Raw genomic sequence first — 14,981 nt, forward strand, 5'->3', positions numbered from 1 at the left:
TCCGTTCTTGGCCCACAGTGGGGTAGGACTTGGGTGCTTGGGCCATAGGTGGTCTTGACTGCGCTAAAGAATCCACGCACATCGTGGTTGTCGGCTAGCTGCTGGACCTCCTGCGCTTTCTCCACCCACCATCTGTTCTTTAGGTCGCAAGTTTTTTTGGGACCTCGGCCTTCAGGCGTCTGTAGAGCTGCTTTCTTGCTCTCGAGTTCTGTTGCTGTTTCCAGATCAGGAATGCCTTGCGCTTGTGGCTTATTAGCTCCTGGATCTCCTGGTCGTTCTTGTTGAATCAGTCTTGGTGTTTCCTGGTCGAGTGACCGAGCGTCTCTTCACAGGTGCTGATTATGGAGGCTTTGAGTGCAGACCAGGCACTGTGGACACTCTGTGTCTCTGAATCACTGGGAGTCGTCAGGTTGGTTGTGAGGCGCAGGCTGAATAGGGCTTTTTAGCAGGGTTTTTGAGTGCTCCAGCGTTGATTTTCCTGCAGCATTGCTTCTGTTGCCGCCGTTGGAGCTACGTTGATGGAGATGACAGAGCGGATTAGGTGGTGGTCTGTCCAGCAGTTGTCAGTTCCTGTCATGGTGCGGGTGATGCGGATGTCCTTGCATTCCCTCGCTCGGACGATGACGTAGTCCAGCAGATGCCAGTACTTAGAGCGAGGGTGTTCCCATGAAGCCTTGTACTTGTCTCTCTGACGGAACAAGGTGTTTGTTATGACAAGGCCATGTTCTAAGCATTTCGTCAGGAGGAGGGTACCGTTGGAGTTGGCTTTCCCTACCCCCTCTCTGCCAATCACACCTCACCTGAGGTCTGTGTCCTTTCCAACTCTGGCGTTAAAGTCGCCAAGGAGGATCAGCTTCTTGCCCGTTGGGACTCGGGACAGGGATTGTTCGAAGCTGGAGTAGAATTCTTCTTTGGTCTCGTTGGGGCGTACGCACTGATGACCATAGCACACTGGTTCCGGGCTAGGGTGAGCCGTAGAGTCATGAGGCGTTTGTTTATTCCACAAGGGGAGCCTCTATGACGTTCAACTAGCTCATTTTTTATGGCGAAGCCTACCCCATGGAGGCGGCGTTCTTCTTCAGGTTTATTTTCCAGAAGAAGGTGTAACCACTGCCTTGCTCCTTGAGCGGGCCTTCCCCTGCCCACTGGGTCTCGCTTAGGGTGGCAATGTCTATGTCGAAACGTCTGAGCTCCCGGGCAACGATAGCAGTACGGCGTTCCGCTCTGTCGCTGTCGGGGTTCTCCAGGTCCCGAACTTCATTTTAAAGGGTGGAAGATGCCTGTGCGTGAATTCTTTTAACGTGGGGTGGCCGTTGCACACCAGCTACCACACGGGCTTGACAGAGCAAAGTCTTGGTCCAATGGCAAGAGGATCCAAGACGATTGGAGACCAGGCTCTGCTACATCGGCCTAGCGCGCACAAACATACTCCAACTGTCCTCCTCCCTCCTTCCCGCAGGTCCACTCTGCCTGGGTTTCATAGGCTGCAGTGTGGTGCTACCGACCCCACTGCTGGTCCACGCTGCTCCACTCCTGGACCTCGACCTTGCTGCTGGGCCCGTCGTTGCTCCTGGGCCTCATCCTCGCCCCTGTTCTCGACCTCGCTCCTGGGCCTTGACCTCGCTCCTGGGTCCCGTCCTCGCTCCTGGGTCCCGACCTCCTTATAGTGTATCTCCTTCCAATGAATGTGTCCCGCGGTGTTTCCTTCTCATGAATGTGTCCCTCGGTGTCTCCTTCTAGTAAGTGTATCCTGTGGTGTCTCCTTCTCACGCAGTGCTACCTCAGAGGTTGCAGCATGGTTGGTGAAAGGCTGCTGACTTTCAGTGGGGGACACTGCAAATGGCCTTGCTGGTTGACCTTGAGGAGCTGGTGGCTGGGAGTGTGAAATCGAGTGACAGTGTTTCTTCTTCACTCTCCTCTCCGCCTTCTTGGTCACCCACTGGCTGGGCAGGCTGCATTTCTTAGGTGTGTGAAATGAGGAAGGCATAAGGGTGCAGTTGTGGTGAGGGGAGGGCGAGAAAGCAAGAGGTGCATGCCAGAAGAGGATACCAGCATCTTGTATCCTTTCAGCCCTGCCGCTGGCCAAAGGCTCAGCCATGCTCCTGCCAAGAATTGCCAGCACCGTCTCCTCCAAGGGGGTGCAGTGAAGCAGGGAACGTGAGGTGTGCTTCGTGTTTGGTACAGATTGTTGGTAGGCGAGTGATTGCGGGGGGTGTCGTGCATTGAGCAGTGTGTGTGAGTCTTGCGGTACAGTTGGTAGGAGACGGCTTTTGAAGATGCATTCACTGACCTTGACCACTGGTCTGAGGTCATGAAGCTTCTTTAGGCAATGGAGCCAGCTTGTGGGGATGACACTGCTGGCAGTGACGGCCTCGGTGATCTGGTCGCACATCATTCTTTTTGGAGGGCCTCCTGACCCCTGTGGGTAGAGGACCTCTCTTACGGTGTTGACCCCCTGCACAAAGCTGAAGTGCTGTGTACGAGACCTTGGGTGCCCGTTTCCTGGCTTGCTGAGCCATTTGTGTTAGTGTTGAAGCACTTTTCCCATTTATTTTTTAGGTGCGGAAGGCAATTCAGCTTTAAGAGCTGAAGATTGCCATTTGGGAATTTTTTATGTTTTTGTTTTCAGAAGGCAGTTGAGCTCTAAGGGCTAAAAACTGCCTTTTTAAATGATTATTATTTTTTTCATTTTAGGAGGCAGTTCCCCTTTAAGGGACCGACACTTCTTTCTAAAATGACAGCCTTGCTTTAAGAGAAGGCCTTTCTTGCTCCAGGGGCGCTATGGCTACACTACATTGGGCCTCCTGCTGAGACTAGAAAAACCAGCCTTACACTATAGGTTTGGTAATAACAACAGAAAATGCTGGAAAAACTCAGCAGGCCAGGCAACATCCGTGGAGAGAAAATAGTCAACGTTTTGGGTCAAAAGCCTTTGTCAAGACTGAAGAAGCACAGGAAATGAAATAGTTCAAAAGGCCAGTATAAGAACATAAGAAATAGGAGCAGGAGTAGGCCAATCGGCCCCTCGAGCCTGCTCCGCCATTCAATAAGATCATGGCTGATCTGATCCTAACCGCCAATCCACTATCACAGAACCATCTCCTGAATCTAACAGAATTAGACACACGAAATAGGAGCAGGATCAGGCTACACGGCCCCTGGGCCCACTCCGCTACCCACAGGGCCATGACCGATCCAAACCTAGACTCATGTCCAAATTCCTGCCCGCTCCCCATAACCCTTAATTCCCTTTACTTCTAGGAAACTGTCTATTTCTGTTTTAAATTTATGTAATGATGTAGCTTCTACAGCTTTTTGGGGCAGCATATTCCATGGACCTACCACCCTCTGAGTGAAGTAGTTCCTCCTCATCTCAGTTTTGAAAGAGCAGCCCCTTATTCTAAGACTATGCCCCCTAGTTCTAGTTTCACCCATCATCGGGAACTTCCACCCAATCCAACCCCTTCACAATCTTATATGTTTCAATAAGATCGCCTCTCATTCGTCTGAACTCCAATGAGTAGAGTCCCAATCTACTCAACCTCTCCTCATATGTCCACCCCCTCATCCCCGGGATTAACCGAGTGAACCTTCTTTGTACTGACTCGAGAGCAAGTATGTCCTTTCTTAAGTATGGACACCAAAACTGTATGCAGTATTCCAGGTGCGGTCTCACCAATACCTTGTACAACTGAAGCAATGCCTCCCTATTTTTATATTCTATCCCCCTAGCAATGAAAGCCAGCCTTCCATTGGCCTTCTTAATCACTTGCTGCACCTGCATACTAACCTTTTGAGTTTCGTGCACCAGGACCCCCAGATCCCTTTGTACTTCAGCACTTTCCAGTTTCTTGCCATTAAGATAATAACTTGCTCTATGATTTTTCCTGCCAAAGTGCATAACCTCACACTTTTCAGTATTGTATTCCATCTGCCAAATCGCTGCCCACTTACTTAGCCTGTCTATGTCCCCTTGCAGGTTTTTTATGTCCTCCTCACTCACTACTTTCCCTCCCATCTTAGTATCATCTGCAAACTTTGTTATGTTACACTCGGTCCCCTCCTCCAAATCGTTAATATAGATTGTAAAGAGTTGGGGACCCAGCACTGACCCCTGCGGAACACCACTAGTTACTGATTGCCAGTCTGAGAATGAACCATTTATCCCAACTCTCTGCCTTCTGTTAGATAGCCAATCCTCTATCCATGGCAGAATATTACCCCCAATCCTGTGATTTTTTATCTTAAGCAATAATCTTTTGTGTGGCACCTTGTCAAATGCCTTTTGGAAGTCTAAATACACTACGTCCACTGGTTCCCCTTTATCCAACCTATATGTTACTTCCTCAAAGAACTCCAGCAAATTTGTCAAACATGACTTCCCCTTCATAAAACCATGCTGACTTTGTCCTATTAAATTATGATTATCCAAATGTCCTGTTACTGTCTCCTTAATAATGGACTCCAAAATTTTACCTACCACAGATGTTAGGCTAACCGGTCTATAGTTTCCAGCCTTCTGTCTACTGCCCTTTTTAAATAAGGGTGTTACATTAGCAGTTTTCCAGTCTGCCGGGACCTTTGCCGAGTCCAGGGAGTTTTGGAAAATTATTACCAATGCATCCACAATCCCTACCGCCACTTCCCTCAAGACCCTAGGATGTAAGCCATCAGGTCCAGGTGATTTATCCGCCTTGAGTCCCATTATTTTACCGAGCACCACTTCCTTAGTGATTTTGATCGTGTTTAGCTCCTCCCCCCCTTTAGCCTCCTGTTTGTCCAGTGTTGGGATATTCTTAGTATGGGGGCTGGGAGAGAAGAAAAGAGAAGTGAAGAGACATTAAGAGGTATTCAAAATGAGACAAGATGGTGATATGACTAGTGGAGACAAAAGATGGCTCTAGATTAGGTGTGAAATGCGCTGGCAGAATGGGAGACAGCTGCCATGTGGGAGAGAAAAAAAGGGGGGAAAAGGGCCAAAACAAAGGTGTGGATAAAAAATATAAGTAAAAATGTAATAGGGGCCGAGGTTAGGACCCCAGCTATTCACAATATATATTAATGATCTAGATGAGGGAACTAGATGTAATATCTCCAAGTTTGCAGACAATACAAAGCTAGGTGAGCGTGTGTGCTGTGAGGAGGATGCAGAGAAACTCCAGTATGATTTGGACAGGTTGGGTGATTGGGCAGATGCATGGCAGATGCAATATAATGTGGATAAATGCGAGGTTATCCACTTTGGTGACAAAAACAGGAAGACAGATTATTATCTGAATGGCAAAAGATTGGGAAAAGGGGAAGTGCAACGAGACCTGGGTGTCCTTGTGCACCAATCGCTAAAGGTAAGCATGCAGGTGCAGCAGGCGGTTAAGAAGGCAAATGATATGTTGGCCTTCATAGCGAGAGGATTCGAGTACAGGAGCAAGGATGTCTTGCTGCAGTTGTACAGGGCCTTGGTGAGACCACACCTCGAGTATTGTGTGCAGTTTTGGTCGCCTTATCTGAGGAAGGATGTTCTTGCCATGGAGGGAGTGCAGCGAAGATTCACCAGACTGATACCTGGGATGGCAGGAATGACGTATGAAGAGAGATTGAGTCGATTAGGCTTATATTCGCTAGAGTTTAGAAGAATGAGAGGGGATCTCATTGAAACTTATAAAATTCTGACACGACTGGACAGACTAGATGCAGAAAGGCTATTCCTGATGGCGGGGGAGTCCAGAACCAGATGTCAGAGTCTAAGGATAAGGGGTAAGCCATTTAGGACTGAGATGAGGAGGTATTTCTTCACCCAGAGAGTGATGAACCTGTGGAATTCTCTACCACAGAAGGCAGTTGAGGCCAACTTATTAAATATATTCAAGAAGGAGTTAGATATATTTCTTAAGGCTAAAGGGATCAAGGGATATGGGGAGAAAGCAGGGACAGGGTACTGAATTTGGATGATCAGGCATGATCTCATTAAATGGCGGAACAGGCTCGAGGGGCCGAATGGCCTACTCCTGCTCCTATCTTCTATGTTTCTATGTAATAGGTGACAGCTGCAAAAGTGGTCTGAAAGCTACCATTTCACAGCTGATCAATTTCCAATGTCAGAAGCTTGAGCCTTCAGGACTTGGAAGACACTTTTGAGCTTTATGTAGTTTGGAAGTGTTTGGATTAAACTCTCTATCCACTGTCACCTCCTTGGAGCAAGCTCTCTCAACATTGACAGATCGCTTTTGTCATTTCATCTTCAGCTGCCATCTATTCCAGCAACATCGGTGCCCTTGAAAAAATCTCACCTTGGTCCTCTGAATCCCTCCATGATCAGCCCTAACACCAACATCACCAGGCACACCAACATCACCAACAATACCAACCTTCTCCGCAATCACCTGTTGTTGCACAGGGCATCAGCACCCGACAACATTGCTGCCCGGGAGGCCAGCGATAGCATCACCATGGCCAGATTTACTTCACTTGACCCTGTACACCCTGGCTGCCACATGATGCACCAGGTTGACAGCAGCACCATAAAGCATCCCTACAATGTCCAAGCCATTCCTTTCACACTCATCACAATTGGGGTGGGGGGAAGTTATGTCTCAACATTCACTGGAACTCACCAAGACACTTCCAAAGCTGAGCACAGATCTGTCCAATAAGGTAAAGTGTTGAAAATATAGATTTCAATGTTTGACAACACATTCACAGAAACTTCACATGAACATTGGCTAAACCACCCAGGTGCCTACCCTTGTGTGTTGTTGGTTCGTATGCTTGCAGTAGGTTGAGGGTGGCTAGTGAGATGGGGATGCGATAATGTAGATAAACAAGGATGGGTGGAGGTGCAAGGTAAGTTGGTGTGAGTGAAGATGTGCAGGAGTAGGGTAGGGAAGGCAGAGTGATGTGGATGTGATGAGTGGCATAGCAGGATGAGGTTGAGTGTGGCTTGGCGGAAACGTTTCATGATCTACTGAGATCATTGAAAGGTTTGCACCACTGCAGCCTGGTCCTCCTGACGACATCCCTGCTTTTGCCCTCCTGTGCAATGTGCAACCAGACTGTGTTGAACTCCTGGGGAGGTCTCTTCTGCCCATGGGAAGGGAAGAGAACCTCCCTGTGTGCTGTGGCTCCCTCCATAAGCATATGGAGTGAGTAATGGGAGAGCCTGGGTGCAGCCGTGCACCTTTGTGCAGTGTTTGTCAGTATTTGCAGCACCTCAGTGCTGTAGAACACTGACAGCAAAACTGTCAAGATCAATTTGGACATGGTCCCTTTAAAGAAACCTGCTGATGACGTGTCATCAAATGACGTCATCAGACCTGCTTCCTATTAATTGGCCGGGAACCTCGCAGGGCGGGCTTAACAAGCCCAACCAACGAAAAATCGCTTGGAGAGTGCAGGCTGCAGTAGACAGTGGGCTGGGACCGCGACACCAACCTCGGTCAGCGAAATCGCGGCCACAGGGCTAGGCAGACTAGATGCAGGAAGGATGTTCCCGATGGCGGGGAAGTCCAGAACCAGGGGTCACAGTCTAAGGATAAGGGGTAAGCCATTTAGGATAGAGATGAGGAGGAATTTCTTCACCCAGAGAGCGGTGAACCTGTGGAATTCTCTACCACAGAAGGCAGTTGAGGCCAATTTATTAAATATATTCAAGAAGGAGTTAGATATATTTCTTAAGGCTAAAGGGATCAAGGATATGGGGAGAAGGCAGGGACAGGGTACTGATTTTGGATGATCAGCCATGATCTCATTAAATGGCAGAGCAAGCTCGAGGGGCCGAATGACCTACTCCTGCGCCTATCTTCTATGTTTCTATGATCCCGTATGCCTTTTTAACATCCTTCTTAACTTGGCCAGCCACCTTCAAAGAGTTGTGTACACACATCCCCAGGTCTCTCTGTTCCTGCACCCCCTTTAAAATTGTAACATTTAGTTTATAGTGCCCTTCCTCATTCTTCCTACCAAAATGAATCACTTCACACCTCTCTGCATTAAATTTCATCTGTCATGTGTCTTTCCATTTCACCAGCCTGTCTATGTTCTCCTGAAGTCTGTTACTATCTTCCTCACTGTTTACTACATGTCTGAGTTTTCTGTCCTCTGAAAACTTTGAAATTATGCCCTGTATACCCAAGTCCAGGTCATTAATATATATCAAAAAGTGCAGTGATCCCAACACCTAACCCAAAGTGGCACCACTGCATACTTCCCTCCAGTTTGGAAAAACAACCATTCATCACTTCTCTCTGCTTTCTGTCTCTTAACCAATTTCGTATCCACGCAGCCACTGCCCATTTAATCTCATGGGTCTCAATTTTGCTAACAAGTCTATTATGTGGCACTTTCAAACACCTTTTGAAAGTCCAAATACACAACATCAACTGCAGTACCTTCATCAACCCTCTCCTTTACTTCATCAAAGAACTCAATCAAGTTAGTCAAACATGATTGGCCTTTAACAAATCCGTGCTGGCTTTCATTTATTAACCCATATTTTTTGAAGTGCCAATTAATTTTGTCCTGGATTATTGTCTCTAAAAATTTTCCCACCACTGACATAAGGCTGACTGGTGTATAGTTGTTGGGATTATCCCTCTCCCCACTACTGTTTTTGAACTGTGGTGTAACGTGCAATCCTCCAGTCCTCTGCCACCACTCCTATATTGAAGGAGGATTGGAAGATTGTGGCCAGAGCCTCTGCAATTTCCACCCTTACTTCCCTCAGCAACCTAAGATGCATACCATCCGGACCAGGTGACTTTTCTACTTTTGAGCACTGTGAACCTTTTAAGCACCTCCTCTTTATCTATTTTTATCCTATCCAATTTCTCTACTACCTCCTACTTTACTGTGACATTGGTAGCATCCTCTTTAATGAAGACAGATGCAAAGTACTCATTTAGTACCTCAGCCATGCCCTTTGTCTGCAGAAGAAGATCTTATTTTTGGTCCCTAATTGGACCCACCCATCCTTTGGCTACCCTTTTACTATGATTCTACGATAGAATCATAGAATGCTACAGCATAGAAGGAGGCCATTTGGCCCATCGTGCCTGTGCCTGTTCTTTCAAAGGGCTATCCAATTAGTCCCATTCCCCTGCCCTTTTCCCATAGCCCTGCAAATATTTCCCCTTCAAGTATTTATCCAATTCCCTCTTGAAAGTTATTATTGAATCAGCTTCCAGTGCCCTTTCAGACAGTACAATCCAGATCAAAAATAACTCACTGCATAAAAAATTTCTCCTCATCTCGCGTCTTGTTCTGATGCCAATTATCTTAAATCCATGCCCTCTGGTTACTGGCCCTTCTGCCACTGGAAAAAGTTTCTTATTTCTTCTATTAAAACCCTTCATGATTTTGAACACCTCTATCAAACCTCCCCTTAACTTTCTCTGCTCTAAGAAGAACAACTCCAGCTTTTCTAGTCTCTCCATGTAACTGAAGTCCCGCATCACTGGTACCATTCTAGTAAATCTCCTCTGCACCATCTGTAAGACTTGACATCCTTCCTAAATTGTGGCGCCCAGAGTTGGACACAATACTCCAGCTGAATTTATAAAGATAACTTTCTTGTTTTTGTACACTATGCCTCTGCCAATATATTAGTTCTTTGGGTTTTTTTTGCTTGAGGATGTTTAATATTTTGTTGTGAAGTCTGGAATTTTTATAACCCTCCATTTCTGTATCATTTGGATTGGATGACGTAGAATGACAGAACAGATCTTTGTTGTGGCTAAATTTTAATACTGTTTTTTATTCTTGGTTTCCTCTTGTGCTTTAGGTAACCTCCAAGAAGTGGATGTTTGCACTTTTAGTAGTCATAACAGGCTGCTTCAATTTGGTTTCTCAGCCATGTTTGGCTTTGGGGGGAGAACGCTGGCCTTAGCAGAAAAGCATCGTTGGATGCCTTCCAACCAGAGGATGGAATTTGCTGTAATCAAAACACTGACAAATCTCAAGTAAGATGGACTTTTTTTGTATCCAACAGGTCTGTTGCCCTCTGTGCTAAATATAGAATTAAACAAATGAAAATCATAAATAACAGCAAAAAATGCTGGAGTCAGGCAGCATCTGTGGAGAGAGAAACAAAGTTAATGTTTCAGGTCTGTGACCCTTCGTCAGAACTGGAAACAGTTAGAGATGTAACAGGTTTTAAGCAGGTGCAGAGGCAGGGGGAGGGGAGGAAAGAACTTCCCTTGAATACCAAGCAGCCTGAGGGTATTCTGCATGACTTGGCCAGTAAAATGGCCTCCCTGGTCAGACTCCACGAACTGGGGCAGTCCCCACCGCGAGAACACCTCCTTTGCCAAGATCTTTGCAGTCCCCATTGCTGTGGCCGTCCTGCAGGGGAAGGCTTCCACCCACTTGGAAAACACATCCACCAGGACGAGGCAGTACTTATAGCCTCCCTGGGTGGTGGGCAAGGGCCCTATATAGTCGATCTGGATCGACTGCCATGATCCCTCGACCCTCCTAATGTGTCCCATGGAAGGCAGGAGTGATAAATGTTGCAAATGGGGATGGCAGAATCATCAACAACTGCCGCCTGAAAAAATAGGGGCAGGGGGTTATAGTCTGAAATTGTTGAACTCAATGTTGAGTCCAGAAGGCTGTAAAGTTTGGATCTTCCTATAAGGAAATTTAGACCAGTGATTATAAAGTTATTATACATGCACATGATTTCATTTATGACTGATAGTTGAGCATGCTCTGGGAGCTTGATTTCAACAAAAATAATCAGTGATAATTAAGGTGTTTCATGGCATTTCAGGAGCAACAAATAGAGTTTAAATCAATTATTTAAATCCCATTATTTTGTATATATCTCATGTTGCTTATAGTAGCAGATCATAATTTTCTGATTTAGAATTGGTCAACCAGTGAGACAGCTTCACTAAAAAACCTTTACAAAGCTCCAAGCCCACAAAATTTAAACAGAACAAATAGGTAACTACAAATAGGACTGAGTTGCTTGGGCTTCAAAGACTGAAGCCAGGGCTTGGGAGCTGTAGGTTAGACACGCTATCACTAATATATGAAAAACGCACACAGACACCATACTCCAAACACAACGGCCCAGTAATTCGGGTCCAAATGCGTGAGTACGGTCTGGGTACACACGCATCTGGCCGGATGAAATGCCGGCGTTCAGGAAACACCGTGCATGCGGGGAACGCCGGCATTTCCAGTCCTCTGAACGAAGGGGTTCAGAGGCACAGCGCGTGCGACTGCACAGGCAGCACGTGCGCAGTGAACTTCGTCGATTTCATTCATGGATTCAGTGAGGGTAAGTCCTTACAAGTTACACTTGAAAAAAGCATGTGTAAAGTTGCTCCAAGGCTGCGGAGGAAGATATATTTTATCGTGGAGCTTCTGAAAGGCAATATTTTTGTTTGGGAAAGGGAGGAAAGTTATTTTAAGAAATGCTGAGGTTTTAAAGTTTAAATTTTTTTTTTAAACGGGTTTTCAGTACGGTAGGTAGAAGGAGCAATTGTGGCTGTGTGAATTGAATGTGAGAATGAGTGTTCTAAAATGAGTAATGTAACATTTCCAACACTTTTAAGAAAGAAACTTTTCATCAGTAATAAGTAATTATGTATGTATGTCCGCATATATTCCTTTACGTATATGTATGTATGTTTTATATTCCTTTACTTATGTGTATGAATGTATGTTTTTAATTATGATTTTCCAATAAGTTACTTTCTCTGAAAGTCATAATTAAATACATACATTCATACACATAAGTAAAGGAATATATACATACACGCAAAGGAATATATACAGACATACATACATAATTACTTAAAAGAATATATTACTGATGAAAAGTTTCTTTCTTAAAAATGTTGGAGTCATTTTCACATTTAATAAACACAGCAAATTCAATTCACATAGCCACAATTGATCCTTCTACCTACAGTACTGAAAACCCGTTTTAAAAAACAAAAATAAACTTTAAAACTTACCTCAGCATTTCTTAAAATACCTTTCCTCCCTTTCCCAAACAACCGCAGCCTCTGGAGCAACTGTACTCATGCTTTTTTCATGTGTAAGTTGTAAGGACTTGACCTCACTGAAAGCATGAATGAAAGCGGCGAATTTTACTGCGCACGCGCTGCCTGTACAGTCGCACGCGTTCTGCCTCTGAACCCCTTCGTTCAGAGGACAGGAAATGCCGGTTTTCCCCGCATGCGCTGTGCATGCTGAAAACCGGCATTTCCTCCGGACAGACGCGTAAGTACCCCGACCGTACTCGCGCATTTGGAAGGGAATTACTGGGCCAACATTTTACATGTCAATAAAATGAAAAATTTAACAATTGCACGATTTGCCCCCTCGCATCTGCGACTGAGGGTCCAAGGAGGTGCATTGCGCAACAGGTCATCATCGTACGTATCCTCACACTGTTCCCTTTCGGGAACTGTACGAAGTGGTGGAAGGATTTCTGGCCACGTTAACACTCCTTCCGTGACCATAACCATCTTCATACCAGCCATTAGGGTGGTTAGTCCTATGGCGTGAGGGTGTGAGGGTTTTACGGGCTCCCACAACCCATCTGAGGGGGGGGGGGCCACCCACACCCGCGGACGCAAGTATCCCGCTGGATGTCCACCCAGAATTTATAGTTGGAGCTCCGACTCCACTTGCCGGGACTGTCTGGAGCGGGGTTCGAAACCCTACTCCTTCTGGCCCAGCGGCGGGGATGCTTACCGCTACGCAAAAGGCCCACTCCGCGCAAAAGGTGACACCCATACGTTTCCTGCGCCTTTTCCCTCCCCGTGACTGGAGCCCTATGCTGCCACTTGAAAGACCAAGCTATCATCTGTCCTTTTTGCGGCGCCTTTGACTTCTCATTACCAATGATGAGCAGGCGCTGCGCCTCCACCTCGTTGAGGAGATTGCTGAGGTCATCAGTTCAATTGTGAGTTCTTTTAATGCCGTGAATTGTGCTCATTCCAGCCATTTCACGTTGCTAATCGGATTGGGCCTTTGGCGTAGCAGTAGGATCCCCGCCGCTGGGCCAGACGGGGTAGGGTTTCGAACCCCGCTCCAGACAGTCCCGGCAATTGGAGTCGGAGCTCCGGCTCTAAATTCTGGGTTGACATCCAGTGGGATATATGCGTCCGTGGGTGTGGGTGGCCCCCCCTCCTTGTATAGCTTGTGGGAGCCCGTAAAACCCTCCCGCCATAGGACTAACCACCCTAATGGCTGGTTCAAAGATGGTTACGGTCACGGAATGAGTGTTAATCACGGCCATAAATCCTTCCACCACTTCATACAGTTCCCCAAAGGGAACAGTGTGAAGACACGTATGATGACGACATTGCTAAATAAATAAATGGAATAAAAAAAATTATTTTAGGGCTTTTAAAAGTCTTTAAATTGCTTTAATTCTGTTTAAAACTACTTCAGATTCTTCAAAATAATGTAAACGTTTTTAAAAGTTTATAAAAGTTACCAAAAGCTTCATAAAAATACCAAAAACCTATTTAAAATGCTGCTTTGCATGTAAAAATGCTTAGCAGCTTGTGAGAAACATTGGGGGCGTGTCCTATTAAACTGAGACCTCAAGGGGCGTGTCTCACTTGCACAGCGTGCTCCAGGCTTCGCGCTGGCTGCACTCCTGGGCGGCGTGACGTCAAACGCTGCCCGGGATTCTTCTGTTTCAAAATGGAATTCCAGGCGTCCCTGGAGGTGAAATGTCAGCGCGTCGGGTAAGTGCATATCAGGGGCTTGCACGCGCGGCAAGCCACCGACCCGAATTACTGCCCCAACACTTTGTTTTGTATTTGTAACAATCTGGAAATGCTGGGTGCTTCTGACCTGCAACTTGAAACTGACCAGCAAAGTTCCCTCACCACACAATAACTTAAAAGACCTGATGACCTGCATCCTCAGGTCTTAAAAGTGGCTGCAGAGATAGTGGATGCATTGGTTGTAATCTTCCAAAATTCCCTAGACTCTGGGAAGGTCCCAGTGGATTGGAAAACTGCAAATGTAATGCCCATATTCAAGAAAGGAAGGAGACAGAAAGCAGGAAACTATAGGCCAGTTAGCCTAACATCTGTCATTGGGAAAATGCTGGAATCCATTATTAAGGAAGTAGTAGCAGGACATTTAAAAAATCATAATACAATCAAGCAGAGTCAACATGGTTTTATGAAAAGGAAATCGTGTTTGACAAATTTATGAGAGTTCTTTGAGGATGCAACAAGCAGGGTGGATAAAGGGGAACCAGTAGATATACCCAGAAATTCGGGTCGGGGGCTTCCCGCGGGTGTAAGTCCCAAACCTGCACTTAGCTAGCGCGCCGGCCGTTGTGCTGTGGGCCCCCGTGGAATTGCGATCCTGGGCCTGCTCCAGCTGCCGGCGCGCAGTGCTTGCGTATCCTAGGGGCGCAGTTAGTTTGATGCGTCCCCTGGGATCACGTGGGCCACGGAGAGCCAATCGGAGCAGGGAATGCTCCATTCATAAGTTTGCCAGGAAGAGCTGTCAAAACTTAGAAATACTACGGGCCCCAAAACATCACTATATCTTCAAATAATTTTTTTTTTAAATCACATTTTTTAAATAAACTATAAATTACATGAAATAGCTATTTTAAACAATAATTTAAATTTTTGAAAAAAATAATTTTATTTTCTAACGGGGCTAAAAATAAACTTACCTTTAAAGTATTTAAAAATAATAATCCTGTGGAAAAAATGTTTTAATTTTAATTAATTCACCACTTACCTTGTAAAAAGCAGGCCTTATGCCTGCTTTTTAAATGTGTAACTTCTGGAGACTTACCCTCCCGGGAAAACCTGTTTTTAAAAAAAAACGTAAGTTCGATGCGCAGGCACAGCCTCTCCTGCGCACGCGTTCCACCTCTTAACCCCTGCTTTCAGGGGAACGGAAGTGCCGGTTTCCCGCGCATGCGCAGTGCATGCAGGAAACCAGCACTTCCATTGGGCCTACGGGTGAGTACCCCGTGCGTACTC

At 46.1% G+C, this 14,981-nt stretch overlaps 1 protein-coding gene across 10 annotated transcripts in view; it reads left to right on the forward strand.

Annotated features, from left to right (window-relative positions):
- The window catches only part of cerkl (CERK like autophagy regulator), a 270,368-nt gene that overhangs the window by 232,676 nt on the left and 22,711 nt on the right, over positions 1-14,981 (forward strand). For all 10 annotated transcript variants that reach the window (XR_015078153.1, XR_015078154.1, XR_015078155.1 and 7 more), the window contains one exon: positions 9,776-9,953. Coding sequence is in view for 7 of the 10 variants with exons in the window: in XM_085985970.1 (XP_085842096.1) it covers positions 9,776-9,953 (178 nt within the window). In the remaining 3 variants the exon portion in view is untranslated. The remainder of the gene's footprint in view (positions 1-9,775; positions 9,954-14,981) is intronic.

This window comes from Somniosus microcephalus, chromosome 4 (genome assembly GCF_052327205.1).
Source record: "Somniosus microcephalus isolate GS21.2 chromosome 4, FLI_Smic_1.0, whole genome shotgun sequence".
Lineage (NCBI taxonomy): Eukaryota > Metazoa > Chordata > Chondrichthyes > Squaliformes > Somniosidae > Somniosus > Somniosus microcephalus.